This window comes from Monodon monoceros, unplaced genomic scaffold (genome assembly GCF_005190385.1).
Source record: "Monodon monoceros isolate NGI ecotype Baffin Bay Population unplaced genomic scaffold, NGI_Narwhal_1 Super_Scaffold_18, whole genome shotgun sequence".
Classification (NCBI taxonomy): Eukaryota; Metazoa; Chordata; class Mammalia; order Artiodactyla; family Monodontidae; genus Monodon; species Monodon monoceros.
In genome coordinates this window covers 170,787,798-170,803,475 of record NW_021703774.1, presented here as the reverse complement: position 1 = coordinate 170,803,475, position 15,678 = coordinate 170,787,798, and the positions used below count along the sequence as shown (strand labels likewise).

General features: G+C 45.8%; 1 protein-coding gene across 5 annotated transcripts in view; it reads left to right on the top strand.

The window, feature by feature from the left end:
* Positions 1-15,678, top strand: part of PRDM2 (PR/SET domain 2) — a 119,645-nt gene that overhangs the window by 70,083 nt on the left and 33,884 nt on the right. For 4 of the 5 annotated variants that reach the window (XM_029231261.1, XM_029231264.1, XM_029231262.1 and 1 more), the window contains 2 exons: positions 4,900-5,010; positions 9,800-14,168. In XM_029231261.1, coding sequence (XP_029087094.1) covers positions 4,900-5,010; positions 9,800-14,168 — 4,480 coding nt within the window. Of the gene's footprint in view, positions 1-1,205; positions 1,264-4,899; positions 5,011-9,799; positions 14,169-15,678 lie in introns of all 5 variants that reach the window. The other variant, XM_029231265.1, reaches the window with a different exon arrangement.

The window sequence follows — 15,678 nt, the reverse complement described above, 5'->3', positions numbered from 1 at the left end:
CTGAGTAAGACGGTAAGCTCCCCAGACAAAGATGGGCTGGACCTGCTTCCGTGCACTGGTACTGAATTCTGATTTTAAGCTTCAGAGTGGGGTAGCTCCCCAGTGAGGAGGCAGGCAGTGCACGTAGAGTTACATATGGTTCTAAATTTAATTCATTTCAATCACCAAATGCATGAGCCTTCACTGTTGTGATGAATTTTTAATGTAACTTGAGCAGGCCTTCTAGAATTTTGCATTCTCTCTGATGCCTGAACATTTTTAACTGAAACATTATTCTTTAGAATTTCCTGGTGTCTGTCTAGCTCATCAGAAGAGTAGAAAATAGTCCAGAACTTAAATTATTCATGTGATGCTTTAGGCGATTTTGGTTTTGCACCTTGCATTGCAGGCACCAGCAGCGTAATGCCACATGTTGTCTTTAAAATGTAGTCATTGTGGCCGTCTGATTTCTCTATATGGTAGCTGTTTCTCTAGAAAATCCAATTTTATTGATACTATTTAACATATTTGCTCAGATTGGGGTTCCGTGCTGTTGACTGATAACTTGCTTCTGGCATAAGATAAAATTGAACTGGAAAAAAATCTCCATTCCAACTTGATCATTCCTTTTCTTTAAATGTAATGAAAGTCTTTATATCACTTTTCTTTCATTTGCCGTTGAAAACGAGTGAAATAATGGATATAAAGTGCTTTGTAAAGAATGTTTATATTATGCATTATTGTTCTGAAGAACTAAATGTAGTAGAGCACTTTTGGTATCATCGTGGTTGGGTTTTAATCCTGACTCCTCTAGAGATACTTCAGTTGTGTGACCTCCGGCAGATGACTTCATGTCTGTGGTGCTTGGGGGTCTGTAAAATGAGAGGCATGGATTGGGACTTTCGGGCCGTCTAGCGGAACGGCACTTAAGTGGTAAGGACATCAATCTTACAACATGGGCATGGGATAGGCCTGAGAGTAAGTATACCACATCCGATCCCCAACTAAGAACCAAAGATTATTATTTGGGGGAGGGTGGTGGGGGGAGAACCTTGCTGCAGTGGATAACTGCTGTTTTCCTTCCGTTTCATTCAGTTTTCTTCATCTTTATGTGTGTATTTCTTTTCCTTATATACATGAAGTTTTGTCCTGTCCTTCATTATGTTCTTTGTCATTGTCTGCATTCCACTTTCCTTGTGTTTCATTCCTGTATCTTTCTTGTTTAGACCATCTGGAGCACGCAGCTGGCAGAGCCTCTATGTAGGACCCTTCAGGAACCTGAGGGTAAGTGCACACGTGTACTTACCAGGCTCCCAGCGGCTCTGCCGGACCAGTCCTCCAGGCACCTCCTGCCTCACAGACAGGAACTAACACATCTCCCTCCCTTTGTAAAAGTCCTTACAGGTTGTTTTTGGTTATGAGTTGTTTTTGTTTTTGTTTTCTTTTAAATTGATTGCATATAGAACAAAAACCAAGTATCAGGGGGGAAAATGTATTGATTTAAGGAAATATAGCAGGTGCCACCGGGTGTTATTACAATATTTGGCTTTGTGAGTGACACTAGGCATACCTAAGTGTGAGTCAGGATACCCGGGTTCAGACTTCTGTCATAGATTGATCAGTCAGTCCCCTTGGGACCCTGGTCTTCAGTTTCTCTCAGAAAAAATAGCAGGTAGGACAGGTGATTTCAGTAGCCCCTTCATCTCTAGTCTACACTCCTAATGGGAAGTAGCTCAGGTATTAGATGATTCTGATAAAGATTGAGAAAATCACTTTATGTATCAGATAATCTCAATTCCATGAATGAGTGATGATTAGATTCATTATAGACTCATTTTCATCGTAAACTAAGTCTATCAGTGTTCACCAGAGGCACTCAGGAGGTAAATTTAATGGTTCCATTTCTTAGTTTTTAGAATTGGTGTATTAGTGTTACTCGGATACTTAAAAAATGTTTATAAATATGTAGACTGTGGAGCCCCGTATTGGTTTAGCCCAGTGGTTCTTAATGTAGAGAGACAACCCCTCCCTCCTTTCGGGTGAGACTTAGGCCACATCTGGAGACACTTGCTCGTCACAGGTAGAAGGAGGGGCATGCTATTGGCATCTAGTGGGTGGAGGTCAGTGATGCTTCTGAGCGTCCTCTGATGCTTCAGACAGCCCCACAGCAGCGAGTGATCTCTCCAGAAGTCAGGCGTGCTGTGGTCGGGACGCTTGTAGCAGCCTGTGGTGGGTACTCTTGTTTGTCCTCCGAGTAGAATGCACATGTCCCGCAAGTGGCGTGTCTTCCCAGGGCAGATCAGGCTTTCCTGGTCCTGGTGTTTAAAGAGGATACCAGGGGTGGCACGGGGGTGGGGGGATCTGAGGGTGGTGCAGCTTCTCACTCCTTAGGTTTGGAGAGTCTAAAAATAAGGCATTTGACATTCAGTATCAGCTAGGTGTTCTAATATTCTTTTATGCAGGGAATAAAACTAAAAATAGCACTTTTACCTTTTAGTTATATGATTTCATTCTTAGTACATATTAATGAATGGTACTGTTCAAGTTGTGCTTTGCTTTATGTAAATCTAGAAATTTTACTTACGTAATAGTCTATTTATACATATAGGCCAGTTTATTTTTTTTGTACAACCTGCTACCAGGTTCATATAGCACTTGATAGGTTTCAGGAAATTTTTTGAATTGCTTTTGCAAGGGATTGTATTACAACAAATTGACTTCTGTTTTTCTGTTATATTTTACAGCGTGACTTAAAAAAAAAAGTATGTAAGGTTTATGCGTAAGAGGTAGGGTTTACACCTCCAGTTTTACTTATTTCGAAAGTTCATACCTGTACAAAGTAGAAAGTAAGAGGTTAGTTAAAAAAAAGAAAAGGGTCACATTCGTTTGTCCTGTTTGGGGTACATGAGGTGGTACTGATATAAAAATTTGGGGGTTTTGATCCAGGGAAAAAACTGTCTGAATATAAGTTTTGAATCAGGTGTCTGTGGGCACTAGGAGCCCTTTCTGTGAACCTCATCAGACATGAACTGCACTTGCTAGAGCAATTATGTTAATAGCTAGGTAATCATTTATATTTGCATTGTTTGCTACCAGCAGTCTGATGTGGGCGGGGCATCACAGACAAGGAAGGGCATATATCATCATGAGGATAAGAAAACTGGTTGAATCCAATTCCCTTAAAACACAGCTGTAGTTTTCAAGAGCCTTTGTCATCATCAGATTTAGGCTAAGTGCTATTAAGTTGACAAAGGGAGAAAGACTTGAAAGAGGAGGTTACTCCTTACAATATGAAAAGGTGTATTCATGTCCTTGCCCCTTGCAGAGGGGATTGGTTTATATCCCTTCCACCTGGAGACTTGAATGGGCCATCTCCAAGCAGACTCTCAGCTTCTGTTTCCACCAGAGTGTGTGGTTCCAGTGAAGTATATGCTTGTGTCCTGGGTTCCACTTCAGCTGCCTTTAGAAGTGAACGGATTGGTGTGTTGTTATCAGGAATTTGAGTGAAGGTTTTATATAATTGCAAAAAAACAGGTTTTTTTTTGTTTTGTTTTGTTTTTTACAGGCTGAAGAGTTAGGGATTTAAAATGGTATTTTAGAATTTGTTTTTTAAGACTAACAAATTAAATGGCTGATTATTAAGTACTCTATACTTTATTTTTCTTGTTTGCATCTCAAGTATTTATCAGAATCTGGGGATGTTTTTTAGGGTTAATATTTGCTTTGTATTGTAATTGATGTTTCTGTTTTTAATCCTGATCTTTGCAGTGGTGGTATTTTGTGTCTCTGACCTCATTTTCATCTGTTGTCTGTATTTTAGTTAATTATTCTCCTCTCTAGTGATTCTCTGTTAAGGAGAATACCGTTTTCCAGAAGCTCTGAGTGGTTTCTAGTTTGTCGTTTTACTAGACCAGAGATAAAGGTGTCAGGATGCTTGTTCTGAAAGAGAAAGGACAGCTCTGAGAGCTGTTTGGGGCCTGGCTGGGGAGAGCGTTGCAGAAAGAGAAGGAAGGTTTGGGGAGATGGAAAGGGACTTACTCTGAATCTGAAACGGAAAACCAACAGCCACCAGGAGTAAGAAACGTAGAATGGAAAAAGTGGAACAAGGTCACAGATTCTGACTAAATCCCAAAGAGACTGAGCTTCCAAGCCTTCAGTATTAGTACTTCCACAGAGAATTGTTTTTCCATGTTGAATATCTCGGTGACTTTAGTTCATTGTTGCAGCTCATCAGATATGTGTTGCATTTCAGTCTTTATCTTCTGAACTGTGTCGTCACTTGGAATGCAGTTAGTGTTTCCTGACTTCGTTCTGCGAGTTGTTAATGAAATGCTGAATTGTGCTGGACCTGGGACCCTCAGAGTGCCATGCGGGCTGACAGTGAATTATCCGGAGTTACTCTGCACTTGATATTTGAGCTGTGGTGCCTGGGAGCACCCCTTGCCATTCAGCAACATCTCTGCTTCTGTTGTTTTACTTTGACAAGTCTGAATAATGTCTTAACTAAAAGGGCCCAAGTTATAACATGTTATTTTTCTCTAATGTGCTTCTTACAAATATCTAGACTTCTGCCAGTTCCTATTATTTGTGTGGCGTTGAAATTAGTGCTCTTATCTAATTTTCCTGTTACATCAGTGTTGTTAACTTTTTTAGAGTATTTTACATATTAGTTTGATAGCTATTATAGCTAGGAGGGGAACTGTTACTCGAGATTCTCAAAAATATAGGATTTATGGGTTTCTTGTCTTTGACATAACTTAAAAGTATTCATATTCATCATCTTTCTTCAGGAATCTGAGGTGATAATTGCCTAGAAATATACAGTTTGCTGTGTTTGAATTAGTAATTGTCCCCAAGAATTCAGGATAATAATGAGTGACTGAACGAACAAAACAAATATAAATAAATATTGTGTTTCAGGGAAGAAAAAATCCCAGGAAAATAAAAACAAAGCAAACAAAACTGAAGACATACAGCTGAAGACAAGTGAGCCAGATTCCACCTCTGCAAATATGAGAGATTCTGTGGAAGGTAAGCTTGGGTTTTGGACCCATATGATTCGGGTATACATTGCCACCAGTTACTTTGACTTTGTATCTCCTTGGAACGCCCTCTGAGAATCATCCAATAACCATAAAGGGTTAAACAGCAGAAAGGTCGCCTGGATTTAATGTGGCAAGTTGAGCCTTACACGTCTCACCTCCCCTTCAAAAAATCATTGAAGACCTTCCTTGTTGAAAATGAAGTTATTCCCTGGTTAAAATAAAATGAAACATACTGTGTGATTGTATTTACTGGCAGGGACAGGAGGGGCCTCTGGGGTGCCAGTACTAGTCTATCGCTGGGTTGGGATGAGCACATCAGTGTATTTACTCTGTAGACATCTCACCTTGCTATACTTTTCTTTACGTTTTTTACTTTAATTAAAAGCTCACTAAAACATATCAAGCACCTTTGATTTTATATATCAGAATAAAAAGTATATAGAATGAAAAGTTTCTGTTTTTTTTCTTAGAATTTAAATTCCTACTTTATCTCTTCATGTTTCTCCCCACAAATTTTTCTTCTTTAGAGCCCCTTCTGAGAATTCATATTCTAGGCCCTCCACAATGTAAGAATTCCCAGAGACGGGGATTGAATGTTACTTGGGAAGGCAGATTGCCCTGTGCCTGGTGCCGTCGAGACACCATGTCGAGACTCTTGCCAGTAGAAGTGAGGGGGGCGGTGTGTGTCTTAATTTGTTATGTGGCAAATTCATGCAACAGACCGGGCTTGCTCAAGAGTTCGTAGTGACCCAAACAGGCAGCTTTCAAAATACAGGCTGTGACTCTTTCAAAAAACATTTGCAGAAAAAAAAAAAAACCCAGCAAAATACTGCGAATGCCTTTTATAATCATTTTATTAGCACTGTTTGTGGGGATGACATTCGTAAAGAATTGTAATTTTCTGTGGCATCTTACGAAGCAAGAATAGACAAATTTATTTCCCAGAGCCCTATAAAAAAAGTTCTGCCTGTTAATAGCAGGTTTGCTAAGACTTTTGTTTGAACAATAACAAAAATACTAAAGAACCTTATACTACTATTAGTGGCAGAATTAACAATCCAACAGTCCCCTCTCCCATTCAGTAATTCAGGACAGTTATTTTTTCCTGATATAACATCAGGTCCTGTGAAAAAAAGATACTTAATATTTTGCCTGCTTGTGGTGCAGCTGGTCAGTATTTGATTGGTTTCGTACCTTGTGGTTGTCAGCTTCTCCTGCACGTTCTGTTTGGTCCTCAGAAAGTAGTCTCTGTTACTGAGCAAACAGTTCAGACTCTTCCGTGTGTTTCCCAAGCCATCGTTTATGTTTAAAACTCACCAGACCTCGAGTGTGGCCACGCTTTGGTTCATAGAGCCATGCACATTTTGGTTCATATTACTTTGGGCAGTTTTAAATCTGGGATTGTTTACCAGTCATAGAAAAAATACTTCCATTAAAAGAAGCCATGGATTTTGGCTAAAAATGAACTGTATAAAGAAATTTTTGAGCCTTAGAGATGTTATTTTCATTTCTGTTGTCTCATTTTGATTTTTTTTTAGCAGTGTGCTGGGTCTTTGTTGAAAATGTATTTGGAAAGGGAGTTAGCTCCTAATTTGAAATACATTACTACCATCAAATGACTGGTTTCCCAGTTTGAGGAAACCTCATGCAATTTAAGAAACATGTCTGGAGGAAAGAAGGCTGGTGTCCGTTTAGAGGCAGAAACCTTAATTGCTAGTGGATGGTAGCGGTAGATGGGGAAAAAGGAAGACGGATATTCCTAGGAAACAGCAGGAGGACTAGGACGGAGTCACTGAGCTTGCATTAATACCTTGCATGTGCAGAGTGTGAAAAGGTTGGCTTTTAAAACCCTTCCTTGTCCCCTGTATCCAGGCAGTTACCAAGTTTGTTTACAGGACTCTGGTAGCGTACCTCCATGATCTGACCGCTTTTTTTTCTGCCTCTTCTGCTTCTTTCCGTTTCCATCTCTCAGTGTAGGTAGCCAACCTCTCCCTTCTAATGCCACTGCATCAGTATTGGTTTTCTGCCTCTTCCCAACCCCTTACTACACACTGCAGCCAAATCTCCCAAATGGCACTCTTCTGCTTTAAAATATCTTAATGGCTCCCCGTTGCCTCCAGCTAAGTCCACACTAATTTACAGTGTGCTGCATGTTTTGATTGCTCCTGCTTGATTTTCCTCTTCTATCCTTGTCCTTCAGGTTCTGCCTGCTTAGTACTTTCTCTAACAAGCCTCCCCTGATCAGTTAACCAAGCCGCTGGATGTTCCTCCCGTGTGCTTCTGTCCTGTACCTTGTTAACCATGTACTTCCATAAGCTTGACCATTAATTCATTGTAGTAATGTTGCCTGCTTGCCTCGCTCCTGTTAAAGTGGAGCTCTATAAGGATAAGGATCTTGGTGGCTTCATTCACCTAGTACTGATGTGTAGTAAATACTTGTCCAGTGAATAGGGGGAGAGCCAGTTAATAGAACCAGGAGAAGTCAGAGTAGCTCTGCTGCTTCTACAGACCCATTCTTAACTCTTGAGGTATCTGCAGTAAAAGGGGTGTAGTTCCGCAGAGAGTTAGGTGGTCCTGTAGAGAAAGCGGCATCGTGGGCCATTCCCATCAGCGTTAAACGCTCTGTACCAGCCCCTGTCTCAGAGGCCGTTGCTGTCCCTGTGTTTCCTTCTAGCCGCTACCCCCATTTTTCTGCTTTTTCCTTTACAGCTAAACTTGAGAGAGTTGCTTATAGTCTCCCTGTCTCTCCTTCCTTCTGTTCTCTTCTGAACTCCTTGAGGCCTCTGCCCCCACTACTCCACCAAAACTGTTGTTGTCACCATCACCACAGCTCCACCGTAGCAAATGGAATGTTCAGTTCTCACTCCCATTTTACCCAGCCCATTAGCAGTTCTGGACACAGCTGATCACTCCCTCCTTTGTTTAAGGGCCGCCACTCTCTTGGCTCTCCAGATACCTCCCTGGCCATTCCTCTGAACCCTGGGTACTGGAGTCATCTGGGGGACACAGCCATCCCCCCTCTTCTGTCTGCATTCGCTCTCCAAGTGACCTCGTCCAGACCCGTGCTCCAAGTGCCATTTCTAGTCTGAGGACTTAGCCATTTCTAGTCTTAGCCTCTTTTGGACCGTGAGTCATATATAACTACTTAATATCTTTACTTGGATATTTGTAAGGTACCTCAAACTTCAGCACATCCAGAGTAAACTCTAGTTTCCCCCCAACACACAGAAACGTACACAGACCAGACTTGCTTTTCTCTCCGTCTGATACAGTTTAGTGAGCAGGGTAACGGCAGTTGCTGTGGAATCCTCCTTGACCCTTCCTCCTCCACCACCACCCACCGTAGTCAGTCAACAAGCACACCTTGTCAGCTTCATCTCCAAAATAATCCAGAGTCTGACCACTTCCTACCACCTCCCCAAGCCACTCTCGTCTCTTCTCCTGGAGCATATAGTAGGGTTGCCTCCACCCTTGTCCACCTACAGTTTTCTGTCTTCCTCGTAGCACCTGGAGTGATTCTCTTGTATTTCAGTCGATCATATATTTCTCTGTTAGAACTTTCCGATAGCTCCCTGTTTTACTCAGAGTAAAGGCCAACAGCCTACAAGTCTCTGCATGAGCTGATCTCATCTCCTGCTCTCCTTTCTCCCCCCGTATGGACTGCCCCCCACTCGCCCTACGGCCTCTACGACTTCCTGGCCGTTCCTTGACCACATCTAACATGCTCTTGACTCAGAGCTTATGCACTTACTGTTTCCTCTGTCCAGAGGGCTTCCGTCCCACAGATATTCGCATGACTCATTTTCTTTAGGTCTCTGCTCGCCTGTCACCTTGCTAGCGAGTCCACCTGTGCACCGTTAACCTCAGGTTGGGCTGGGCTGGATTCCTCCTGGGCATAGAGACTCAGAAGTGACTTCAGATTTCTTTTTCCTTCTCTGAGGTACTCCTGAGTCCTCCATAATTTAATCAGCCTTGGAAGAAGTGAGCTCCGAAGTTCCTTTTACATGAAAAATGATGATCGCATGATTTTGGAAAATGTTCTAGCTCTCAATATATAGTTTTAGTCAGGAGGAGGGAGAGAGAATCATTGCATTCAAGACAGACCACTAAGAATCTAACCTGGTAATATGTTTAGCAATTTTCTGGTTTCCATTCGGAATCATGAAAAATTGGAATTCATGACCATAGTATCTTGAATTTCAGTATCAACTACTCCAACACAGTTTTTTTTTGTGGTGCGCGGGCCTCTCACTGTTGTGGCCTCTCCCGTTGAGGAGCACAGGCTCCGGACGCGCAGGCTCAGCGGCCATGGCTCACGGGCCCAGCCGCTCTGCGGCATGTGGGATCTTCCCGGACCGGGGCATGAACCCACGTCCCCTGCATCGGCAGGCGGACTCTCAACCACTGCGCCACCAGGGAAGCCCTCTGGACACAGTTTTAAGCACTACAGTTTTCTGTAAACAAAAATGTTGTTTATATGTATGCGATGAAACACAAAAGAACCTAAGCTCCTTCAGGCATTTATTGTTCACATTGTATCCTCACTGCCCACGGAGCTGCCTGGTACAGAGCAGGTGCTCTGTAAACATTTGTTGAATGAGTGAAATGGAATTTTATGCAGTACAGCTTTATAACCGAGAAAGCAGAGCTGTGTGTGGTTACCCCCTCCCTTACACATTTAGGGGATAAGAGAAATAACGGGAATAATGGAAACTGATCACAAGTGGCTGGTGTGTGCCCTGACTTCCATGCTTCTGCCTCCCTGTGCTTTCCAGGCCCCAGAGACGAAGACGAGAAGCCTTCCGCGTCCGCCGCCGCCGAGCAGACGGCTGCCCTTCAGGAGGTGGTGAGTCAGGATGTGCCTCTGGAGCCCGCCCTCCCGCCCCCTGCCCAGGACCCCCAGGTGGGACCGGCCGCAGAGCTGGACGCGGCGCGTAGCGATGCGAACGACGCGGAGGAGGAAGAGGAGGAGGAGGGGGAGGAGGGGGAGCTGGACGAGGAGGAGGCGGCGGCAGCTGGCGTGCCAGGCGGGAGCGCCGCGGGAGAGCTGGAGATGCGGTGTGACGAGAGCCCAGAGGATCTGTTAGAAGAGCCACGGACTGTTCCGATGGGCGCTCTTGAAGACTCTCCGGAGGTAGCACCTGCCGTCAGAATTCCCAAAGCTAAAGAAGAGGCCAATGGTGACGTGTTTGAAACGTTTCTGTTCCCGTGTCAGCACTGCGAGAGGAAGTTCACGACCAAACAGGGGCTGGAGCGGCACATGCACATCCACATATCCACGGTAAACCACGCCTTCAAGTGCAAGTACTGCGGGAAGGCGTTTGGCACGCAGATCAACAGGCGGCGGCACGAGCGGCGCCACGAGGCGGGGCTGAAGCGGAAGCCCAGCCTGACACTCCGGCCACCGGAGGCCCCAGCCGATGGCAAGGCGCCCGGGGACGGCGCTCCTCCGAAGGATGACGCGCAGCCTCCCAGTCTTGGGCAAGACTCTCTGACCTTGAATTCAGAGAAGGCTTCCCAAGACACAGTAAATTCTTCTGTAGTAGAAGAGAACGGAGAAGTTAAGGAGCTTCATCCGTGCCAATACTGTAAAAAGGTTTTTGGAACTCACACTAACATGAGGCGACATCAGCGCAGGGTCCACGAGCGTCACCTGATTCCTAAAGGTGTGCGGCGAAAAGGGGGTCTCCTCGAAGAGCAGCAGCCCCGGGCAGAGCAGGCCCCGCCCGCCCAGAGTGTCTACGTACCCAGCACAGAGCCAGAGGAGGAAGGGGAGGCAGACGACGTGTACATCATGGATATTTCCAGCAATATCTCGGAAAATTTAAATTACTACATTGACGGTAAAATTCAGACCAGCTGCAGCACCAGTAACTGTGATGTTATTGAGATGGAATCCAGTTCGGCAGACTTGTACGGTATCAACTGTCTGCTCACTCCGGTTACAGTGGAAATAACTCAAAATATAAAGACCACACAGGTCCCTATAACAGATGATCTTCCTAAAGAGCCTTCCAGCAGCACGAACAGTGAGTCCAAGAAACGGAGGACTGCCAGTCCTCCTGTGTTGCCCAGAATTAAAGCTGAGACCGAGTCCGATGCCGTAGCGCCTTCGTGTTCCTTGAGCCTGCCTCTCAGCATATCAGCCACAGAGGCCGTTCCGTTCCACAAAGAGAAAAATGTGTATTTGTCATCGAAGCTCAAACAACTTCTTCAAACGCAGGATAAACTGACTCCTCCTGCAGGGATTTCAGCCACTGAAATACCTAAATTAGGTCCTGTCTGTGTGTCCGCGCCTGCGTCGATGCTCCCTGTGACCTCGAGCAGGTTTAAGAGGCGGACCAGCTCTCCCCCCAGCTCTCCACAGCACAGTCCTGCCCTTCGAGACTTTGGGAAGCCGGGCGATGGGAAAGCCATGTGGACTGAGGCAGTTCTGAGTTCCAAAAAGCCCAAATTAGAAAGTCATAGCAACTCACCAGCATGGAGTTTGTCTGGGAGAGATGAGAGAGAAACCGGGAGCCCTCCAGGCTTTGATGAATATAAAGTATCTAAAGAGTGGGCAGCTAGTTCTACTTTTAGCAACGTATGCAACCAGCAGCCACTGGATTTATCCAGTGGTGTAAAACAGAAGGCTGAGGGTACAGGCAAGGCTCCGGTCCAGTGGGAATCTGTGTTAGATCTCAGTGTGCATAGAAAGCCTAGTAGTGACTCTGAAGGCAAGGAATTCAAAGAAAACCATTCGGTGCAGCCAGCCTGCAGCGCTGCAAAGAAAAAGAAGCCGACCACCTGCATGCTACAGAAGGTCCTTCTCAATGAATACAATGGCGTCGACTTACCTGTAGAAAATGCTCCAGATGTGACCAGGAGCCCCAGTCCTTGTAAACCCCTAGATCCTCAGCCGGACCCTGACCTTGGTCCCGACTCTAGCTTACCTGCCCCTCCTGGCGAGTCTCCTCCTTCGTCACCTGCCCTGCAGACATCTTCCCTGTCTTCCGGGCAGCTGCCGCCTCTCTTGACCCCAACCAATCCCTCTTCCCCCCAGCCCTGTCCTCCTGTGTTAACTGTTGCCACCCCACCCCCTCCGCTGCTTCCCACTGTACCTCTTGCAGCCCCCTCTTCCGGGGCATCCCCTCATCCGTGTCCCTCTCCACTCTCGAACGCCACCGCACAGTCCCCGCTTCCAATTCTTTCCCCAACGGTGTCTCCCTCGCCATCTCCCATTCCTTCCGTGGAGCCCCTCACGTCTGCTGCCTCACCGGGGCCTCCGACGCTCTCTTCGTCTTCCTCATCTGCCTCGCCTTCGTTCTCTTCTTCGTCCTCCTCCTCTTCTCCTTCGCCGCCTCCTCTCTCAGCAGTATCGTCTGTGGTTTCCTCTGGGGATAATCTGGAAGCCTCTCTCCCCATGATATCTTTTAAACAGGAGGAATTAGAGAATGAAGGTCCGAAAGCGAGGGAAGAATCCCAATCTGCCACCGCGCGGGATATCGTTCAGGAGACATTCAACAAAAATTTTGTCTGCAACGTCTGTGAATCGCCTTTCCTTTCCATTAAAGATCTAACCAAACATTTATCCATTCACGCTGAGGAATGGCCCTTCAAATGTGAATTTTGTGTGCAGCTCTTTAAGGCTAAAACTGATTTGTCAGAACACCGCTTTTTGCTTCATGGAGTTGGGAATATCTTCGTGTGTTCGGTTTGTAAAAAAGAATTTGCGTTTCTGTGCAATCTGCAGCAGCACCAGCGAGACCTCCACCCCGATACGGCGTGCACGCACCATGAGTTTGAAAGCGGCACCCTGAGGCCCCAGAACTTCACGGATCCCAGCAAGGCCCACGCAGAGCATATGCGGAGTTTGCCGGAAGATCCTTTAGAAACGTCTAAAGAAGAGGAGGAGCTGAACGATTCCTCAGAAGAGCTTTACACGACCATAAAGATAATGGCTTCTGGAATAAAGACGAAAGATCCAGATGTTCGCTTGGGTCTCAATCAGCATTACCCAAGCTTTAAACCACCTCCATTTCAGTACCATCACCGCAACCCCCTAGGCATTGGTGTGACGGCCACAAATTTCACTACACACAATATCCCACAGACGTTTACTACCGCCATTCGCTGCACCAAGTGTGGGAAAGGTGTGGACAACATGCCTGAGCTGCACAAACACATCCTGGCATGTGCTTCCGCTAGCGACAAGAAGAGGTATACCCCGAAGAAAAATCCAGTCCCGCTGAAACAGACTGTGCAGCCCAAAAACGGTGTGGTGGTTTTGGACAACTCTGGGAAGAATGCCTTCAGACGAATGGGACAGCCCAAAAGACTGAACTTTAGCGTTGAGCTCAGCAAAATGTCCTCCAATAAGCTCAAGTTAAATGCGTTGAAGAAAAAAAACCAGCTTGTCCAGAAAGCCATCCTTCAGAAAAACAAGTCTGCAAAGCAGAAAGCCGACCTCAAAAATGCTCCTGAGTCGTCCTCGCACATCTGCCCGTACTGCAACAGAGAGTTCACGTACATCGGGAGCCTGAACAAGCACGCCGCTTTCAGCTGTCCCAAGAAACCTCTTTCTCCTTCCAAAAAAAAAGCTTCCCATTCATCCAAGAAGGGAGGACACCCATCACCTGCAAGTAGTGACAGAAACAACGGCAGCAGCCACCGCAGACGGACAGCGGATGCAGAGATCAAAATGCAAAGCATGCAGGCGCCTTTGGGCAAGACCAGAGCTCGCAGCTCGGGCCCTGCACAGGTCCCACCGCCCTCCTCGTCCTTCAGGTCCAAGCAGAATGTTAAATTTGCAGCTTCGGTTAAGTCCAAAAAACCAAGCTCCTCCTTAAGGAACTTAAGCCCGATACGAATGGCCAAAATGACTCACAGCGAGAGCAAGAAGCCCAAGGCTGCAGCCAAGAATCATGCAGCCCAGCTCTCGGGCAAGACGTCTCGGAGCCTGCACGTGAGGGCACAGAAAAGCAGAGCTGTCTTACAGAGCAAATCGGCCTTGGCCAGTAAGAAACGGACAGACAGGTTCAATGTAAAATCTAGAGAACGAAGTGGGGGGCCAATCACCCGCAGCCTGCAGCTGACAGCTGCTGCCGACCCGAGTGAGAACAGGAGGGAGGACAGCAGCGGCAAGCAGGAGCTGAAGGACTTCAGGTAAGCGAGGCTCCAGGGCCGGAGGAATTCAGAGCTCCAGAGCGAGGGGGGAGGACAGTTGGAAGAAAACGCTGTCCTTGCCCAATGGCTTCTCTTCCTTTTTCCTGCACGATTTTGACATAAGCATTTAAAGGAAGCAGCTGTTGCTTAAGGTGTAGGCCGGTGTGCAGGAGGGTCAGTGCTTTGGCTGTTGTAGAGATGGATACATACAGCTCTTATTTCAGGTGTAGGACTCACAAAGTGGTACAGTTTCTCTAATAGGGCCAGTTATGAATTGGATTTGAAGCCATGAAAAGCTCCCCAAAGCACCCTACTATGAAAAGGTGAAATTCTCTCAAACTTCCTTTATACCTTGGGTGGTATCCCAGTGTCACTGGTATTATTTTCTGATCATAGCTTACTTCTTATGTTAAGATGGATCATGGAGTTCATTAAAACCACATTACAATCTGGTGTAATATTTCTGTGACTTAAGTGCAGTTCTAGCAGCTGAGACTGCTTTTTACCATTCATGCTTGCTTTTATTGTGTTTTAATTTTAAAAACTTGCTTCTTGGTTAAAATAAATCAAAACACAGCACTCTATTCCTTTTAAAAATGCCATGTGTCCTCCCGCTCGCTCCTGTTCTCAGGCACAGGGTGGTAAACAGCCAGATTCCCACGGGCGGGAGGAGGAGAGAGTGCCTGCCGAAGGGCCAGAGCATGGTTCTTTCAGGTGCGGGTGGGGACGAAGGGCAGGTCACCCCGCTTGTCAGTGCCTTTGTTTCCCCGGCGTGATGCCAGAGCCCGTCTTAGCTCAGCTCTGAGGTGGTCCCACTGTTTATCCTGTGTTCTTCCTATATTAAGAACCGTTCTTGGCGACCGGTGAAAACATAGGGCAGGAGTTAAGTTTGCTCCATTGACTTCTCAGACTTCCGGAGTTAGTTCAAACGTGAGCGGAGTGCACTCTTGGTATCCTGTGGTTTCCTGAATGATGCCTACAGGTTCATCTCAGGTGAGAGCATTCATCAGCGGCTAGAATTTCTGCACAGTATTTTAAAATCGTGTCCTTTCAGAGTGAGCTGCCGGACTCTAGGCTCTTGGCTATAACTTCCAGTGTCTCAGAGTTCTTTGGTGTTTTAAGCAAATAGAATCAGAGTTAACTGGGAGGTGACTGCCGTTTGGAAAGGTCACAAGGGCTCAGAGATGCTGTTTATCACTGTGCATTCGATGAGGCAGAGTTCTCGGTGCTGGTGCGCCATGAGTCATGGCTGAAGATGGAGACGAGAATCATTAGCCAAGGGTTGATTGGAATGATTGACTGTAGGAATAAAGGATCAGTTTTTTTTTAAAGCTACTTCATAAAAATACTAAATAACCAGTTACGGTAGACCTTACTGACATACGTGTATACAGCGTCTTGGAGCTTAGTTAGTCCTGGTGAAAGTAAACACCTGTTTGTCAGCTGTCCAGACTTCCTGCCTGTAGCAGTTTCACTGTGTACCTCCTTGTACTCAGTCTGTGTTCGGGAA